The following is a 6,251-nucleotide window of genomic DNA, read 5'->3' as shown; positions in this document are numbered from 1 at the left end:
CTTCTGCTTCTCTGGAAAAAAACAGTCCAAGAGGACTGCTGCTAATAGAACTACTCATGTATGTACTCAATCTCTGATGTTCCACACAAGGACTGCAGCTTTTACAAAACAGGGTGAGCACTCACTTTCGAAAAATATGGTACTTGGTATCTACTCTTGCTGAGCTTTATTGCTCCTTTCTGAATATTTACTTTTTTTTTTTTTTATATGGCTCCTACCTCACTTATAGTAACTATTATATGATCTGGGAGTTACTATTCTCCCTTGTTATTGTTTTGTTTTTAAAGCAATTTCCAGGAGGAGAAGGTGAACTATCCCAATGTATACAGCAATATTAATCTTTTGTGTTGATTTTCTTGCCATACTTTAATGATATAGAATATTTCAACTTAAAAGTAGTGCACATACATTGGAAGAAATTCTACAAGAATAGGGGAAGAACCACCAAAAAGATTAGTAGTAGCATTGCCCCTAGCTCTTACAGAGCTAGGAAGAGGGTCTGTTCCCATTCACCAGACTGGAAAACCTTTTCATGCATGAGCACTGGGTAAAGTACACAGAAGGGTCTTGCCTCAGTAGTGGGAATAATTACCCCGAGACTGAGCACTGCTTTACTCTCCCTTTAAAAAATCTTAAAAGCAAGAACTGAAAGCCTCCAACTGTTTCTAAGCAACCTAATTGTACCCCAGAGCAAAGATCAAGAAGATGTATAAGAACACAAAAATAACCAGCACCCAAAAGAGCAACATTCATAATGCATGATGCCCAGTCAAAAATGATCAGAGATTCAAAGAAGCAGGCAAATATGATCAATACTAATGGGGGAAAAATTAGTCAATCAAAACTGACAAAGAAATAACCCATATGTTAGAACGAACATTAAAAGAATTATTATAAGTGCATTCCATAAATTTAAAAAGTTAAATAGAAGCAGGTAAGATACAAACAAGACCCACACTAAAGTTCTAGAGATAAAATGATAACACATGAGATGAAAGCTATATTGAATAGGATTAAGTGCAAATTAGACATGGCAGAAGAAAAGATTAGTGAATTTAAAGAAAACAATAAAAATTATCCAAAATAAAACACAGAAAGGAACAAAAAATTTAAAAACAGTTTCAGGACAATTTCATGCAGCCTCATAAGTATACAATTGGAGTCCTTAAAGGAGAGAAGAGAGGGGAACAAAAATGTATTAAAAAAAATAATGGCCCCAATTTTTCAAATTTGATAAAAGTAATAAACTCATAGTCCCCAAAACTCAATGAACTCCATACACAAGAAACATGGGCAAAATCACATCAAGGCCCACCATAAAAAAAATTCACAAAACTAATTATGAAGAGAAAAATCTTAAAACAGTTACAAAAAGAAATACCCTATGTACAAAAGATAAGAATGACAGATTTTTTTGTTAGAAAAAAAATCAAGCAAGAGGAGAGTAGATCATAATCTTTCAAGTACTAAAAGAAAAAGAAAAAAAAAAAAAAATCCTCAACCTAAAAATCTATACCCAGAAAAAAAAATTTTTTTTAAATAAAGGTCAAATAAAAACATACAAAAGTTGAAACTCATTATCTTATATTATAAGAAATGTTAAAGGAAGCCTTAAAAACAAAAGGAAAATGATGCAAGATTAAAATAATTATTTAAATGAAAATAGCCCAATGCAATATGGGAGTTATAACATATGCAAGTTAAAAGCATGGTGACAACAGTACAAGTTAAAAGCATGGTGACAACAGCACAAGTTAAAAGTATGGTGACAAAGTTAGAAGGAAGGAAAATGAACTCGCACACTACTACATGAAGATAGAAAGATAAATTAAAGAATTATACTATAAATTCTAGGGTAACTATCTAAATGACAAAAGAAGGCATTAAAATTACCAAAGGGGATTAAATGGAATGATAAAATACATTCAGTTAATCCAAAAGAAGGCAGAAAAAAGAAAAAAGGAACAAATAGAACAAACAGGAAAAATATAAAACAAATAACAAGGTAATAGACTTGAATGTAAATACATTATTATATTAAATATCAATGGTACAGATATCCTAATTAAAAGACAGAGATGGTAAAATAGGCTGGTAATTTGCCTAATTCTCTTGGTTATATAAATTTCAATATTAGTACTTATTTATCCAATGAATATTTAATTTATTTTTGTTCAGTGGAGACATAGCATTTGGTGCTCGCGATACTGCCTCAAACAGGCTAGCTATAGTTCCTCCTCACATGATATTTATAATTTGGTGTTGAATGCAGATAAGTAAATAAAAAGTTAGAATAGAGTGTAATAAGTGCTCGGGTAGGGGAATTTGATTCTTCCCTGAATATCTAGAAACAAAAATGCTTTAAAAATTATTAACACAATGACCACCAGTTGTGCTATTTTAATTATAATGATGAAGAATTCCCTACACAATACATAAAGAGTTTTTACTAAACAAATGGACTTTGTAATCAAGAATGAAGCAGCATCTATGAGGTCTCCTGCCAAATTCAATTCTGTGCATTTCCCATTTCCCAATTGTCTCCCCGTATTAGGTCAATGGGTCTCAACTTGGGCCAATTTTTCCCCAGGGGACATTTGAAAATGTGGAAATGCTTTGGATTGTCACAACAGGGGTGGGGTACTACTTGCATCAAGTGAGTAGAGGCCAGAAATGCTGCTTAACATTTTACAATGTTATAGGGCAGCCCCCTATAACAACAAATCATCTAGTTCAGTAAGTCAATATAGAGCCTTGAATGAGACACCCTGAACTTGAGTGACCAATTCATCCCAGATTGCCCAGGACTTTCCAAGTTTTAACACTGCAAGTGTAGCATCTCAGGAAACTCCCTAGTCTCAGGTAAACAGTGGATCATTCTTTCTCCTACCTACTAATATTAGAAAAGTAGTCTGTATTCAAATAGTTGTTCCTTTTGATATAAACATTCAGTTCCCTATTATAAAGTAATAATACTTATAATGAATAAATAAATTCATGAATAAATATGAATCGAGTACATATTTTTTCATTTCATTTCAATATGTTACCTATATAATTCTTTTTAATCACCTTAACAATTGCATGAGATTATGATTATTACCTCTATTTACAATTGGTAAAATATAAGCTTATAGAGTTTAGGTAAATTGTTGAATGTTACACAGGTGGTTATGGTAGAATCAGAATTACAAAACAAGATCTATCCTGTGTATAGTGTCCGTAGTAAGCATGTTCCTGCTTTGCAAGATTGAAAAAAGTATAGCTATTAAAACCAAAGAGATTGCCCCGCTGGTGTGGCTCAGTGGTTGAGCATGGACCCATGCACCAAGAGGTTGCCGGTTCGATTCCGGTCAGGGCACATTCCCAGGTTTGGGGCCAAATCCCCAGTGGGGGGCATACAGGAGGCGGCCAATTGATGTTCTCTCTCATCCATGTTTCTATTTCTCTCTCCTCTCTTCGAAATCAATAAAGAAAAAAAATTAATTAATTAATAAATTAAATTGTTTTAAAAAAAATAAAACCAAAGAGATTTGAGTCTAACTGGATATGTGATCTGAGTGAATTATTTAACTTCTCTTAGTACTGTGGAAAGATTGTGAAAATTAAATGGGTTAACCTTTCTGAAGTCCCATATATAGTGCTTAGTCTGTTGATATCTCATAAGTGGTAGCTATAATGATTGTGTGAGAAAATTGCTTGATTTAAATGGCATAGATTAGCTTATTGATGACATTTTCATCAGTTGGGGAGAAGAAAGGAAGAGAGACAAACAATGTGAATATCCTAACAGTTATAGTCTAGTATAATGAAAAGACATTGGAGTTGGAAAGGATTTATGGAACTCCACTTTAGTAGTTTAGATGCTATGTGAAAATGTAACACATCTTCTATTAAGTGAGGGAAATAATGCTCTTTACTGAATATTGTAAAGATTGTAATGACATAGAATACATATCCCATGCATTTTCCCATTTCTCCCCACCCCTATTCTTAGAACAGTGTTTTCAAATAGAGCAGGTTGAAAATCAAATACTCCATTACAAATACTACTTTGAGTGACATTCAGTGATGGAAATTAAATACCTATTTTGCCTTCAGCCAGCAGTCAGATAGCCAATTAAACAGGTGCAGTTCTATTTTCTGATATTTCTAGGGGGGAGGCATGGCTCCTAATATAAAGATGCATTCAGAGCTGCAATGTAATTAAAATGACTCTGAATTATAATGTACTGAAGGTAATCACTAAATAGACAGGTGTGGATGAAGTCCGCTTTGTTTGTTTGTTTGTTTAGAGTAACAGTATGCCTAACTTAGAAAAACACCACCAGAAGCCTGTAATTCTGTGACAAATGAAATGGCACTTGTGAGGAAGGTATACAAAAGAAGGGGATTGATTGTGGAAGAATTACCATCCAACCTGGGTAATTTCCTTGGCAAAAGTAAGGTGAAACTCTCCTTCCCTGAATGAGATTTCTCCACATTTGTGGTGAATAACAGATGGACCAAGTATATGATGTAAAAGTAAAGAGGTATGACACAAGAGTTCATTTAGAAGCAAACAGAAATTTCATTGTTGAGAGATCAGAGGAGGAGGGATAGCCAGGGACTAAATTGAGATTAAACCATATATTCCTTTGTTTTCTTTCTCTCTCTCGGTTGGATTGCAAGACAATCTGACTGCTGCTTTCCTTGTTGCTTTCATACTGGTTATAGAGAGAAGTAATCACAGAACCTGCAAATCAAACGGGCTTCTCTGAGAAATGAGAAAGTAGTTCTGAAATGATGATTTCACAGACACCAAGTGACACAACTGGATTTAGGGCTACACTAATTTTTTAGGAAGGTAATTATAGATACGTGGGAGTCATTTGGATATTATAAATGAAGAAACCTTCAGTTTTTTAAAAAGTATAACTATCAGCAGAAAATCTCATAAAAACATTGACTCACAGGCAGGGGCAGATGCAAGTTTTGTGGGGCTTGACATTTATATAATTTTGGGTCCCTTTGTGTACCCATTAAGTACAAATAATGAAGTTAAAAGGACAAAATCACAATAAGTTATCTGGGACTTTGGAGACTGAGATCCCTCTTTTTTCTCAAATTTCTTTCGACAACTTTCAGAAATTCCCACCCAGAAGCGTTTGCTGATTGCAACCTTCAGCTTCCCCTTCAGCACTCAAACTTCCAGGACACACAGGGGCCACTGCAAAAGGGGCCTGGCTATTAAGCTTTATTGGTAGCATCCTCTGCCTACAAGAACTTCCCGCCGGAGCTTATTTTATCTTGCTTGAGAAGCCGTGAAACATAAATAACAGAAACATTCCATTTGATGCTTGTTAATTCATTATAAGAACTAAAAACCTTACACACTTATCTATCGACCTCGGCCTCACAGCTTGTATCAGTTTGGGGTTTTACAGGTACCGGGCTGGTGTCCAGCTGGGCCTCGGGCTACTCACCACGTTGCACGCCCACAGCGGGAGCCCGCAGGGACCGCACTCCGCGTGCAGCGGAGGGGTGGGGGTGGGCTGCGCGCCCGTGGGCGAGCCGGGACCGCGCCTCCCGCTGATTGGTCGGGCCCGGCCCCTGGGGGCGGGCTCTCCCCCGCGCTGGCCGGGCTCGGGGTGGCTATATTGTCACCGTTCCTGCTGGGTCGAGTCGCTTCCTCGCGCAGAGCTGGACCTAAGCAGAGAGCTTCTGAGGGCGGTGCTGGCGCAGGAAGCGGAGTGAGGCTGCCGAGAGCAAGGAGGGGACTGCGGGGCTGCAGTGCGATGAAGCAGCGGCTCAGGGAGCGGAGGCTGGCGGTGTGGCGAGACGGGCCGGCCCGGGGCTGGGGCTGCTGCTCCGGAGGCTGCTGAGGCGCCGAGGCGGCCAGCGCGGAGAGCGGCGGGCGAGAGGGAGGAGAAGCAGCGGAGCGCGGGGGAAGCCGGCTGGCTGGGAGGCGGCTGGCTGGGGTTGGCCTCCGGGGTTGGGATCTCCCGGGTGGAACCATGCGGGTGGCCAAGTGGCTGACGGGGCTGCTCTACCAGCTCTCACTCTTCATCACCAGGTCGTGGGAAGTTCACTTCCACCCCAGGCAAGGTAAGGTCGCCTCGCGGCGCCTTCAGCAGCGCGGTGGGGGCTTGGGGCCCGAGCGGGACAGCCGGACCGAGTCGGGGGAGTGAGTGGTTTAGCCCGTTGGGGAACCCTGGCTCTGCAGGGGCTCCAGAGACTGCCGGATTAGTCAGCCTCTTAAGCATCCCGAG

At 39.2% G+C, this 6,251-nt stretch overlaps 1 protein-coding gene across 1 annotated transcript in view; it reads left to right on the top strand.

Annotated features, from left to right (window-relative positions):
* Window positions 1–5,996: 5,996 nt before the first annotated feature.
* ADAMTS20 (ADAM metallopeptidase with thrombospondin type 1 motif 20) overlaps window positions 5,997–6,251 on the top strand; it is a 165,456-nt gene continuing 165,201 nt past the window's right edge. Inside the window, exon 1 of the mRNA XM_036251991.1 lies at window positions 5,997–6,087. Within this exon, the coding sequence (XP_036107884.1) occupies window positions 5,997–6,087 (91 nt within the window). The remainder of the gene's footprint in view (window positions 6,088–6,251) is intronic.

The sequence above is a fragment of the Molossus molossus genome, unplaced genomic scaffold (assembly GCF_014108415.1).
Source record: "Molossus molossus isolate mMolMol1 unplaced genomic scaffold, mMolMol1.p scaffold_m16_p_10, whole genome shotgun sequence".
NCBI lineage: Eukaryota > Metazoa > Chordata > Mammalia > Chiroptera > Molossidae > Molossus > Molossus molossus.
Note: the sequence above shows the minus strand (reverse complement) of the source record. Positions and strands in the feature narration are given on the sequence as shown.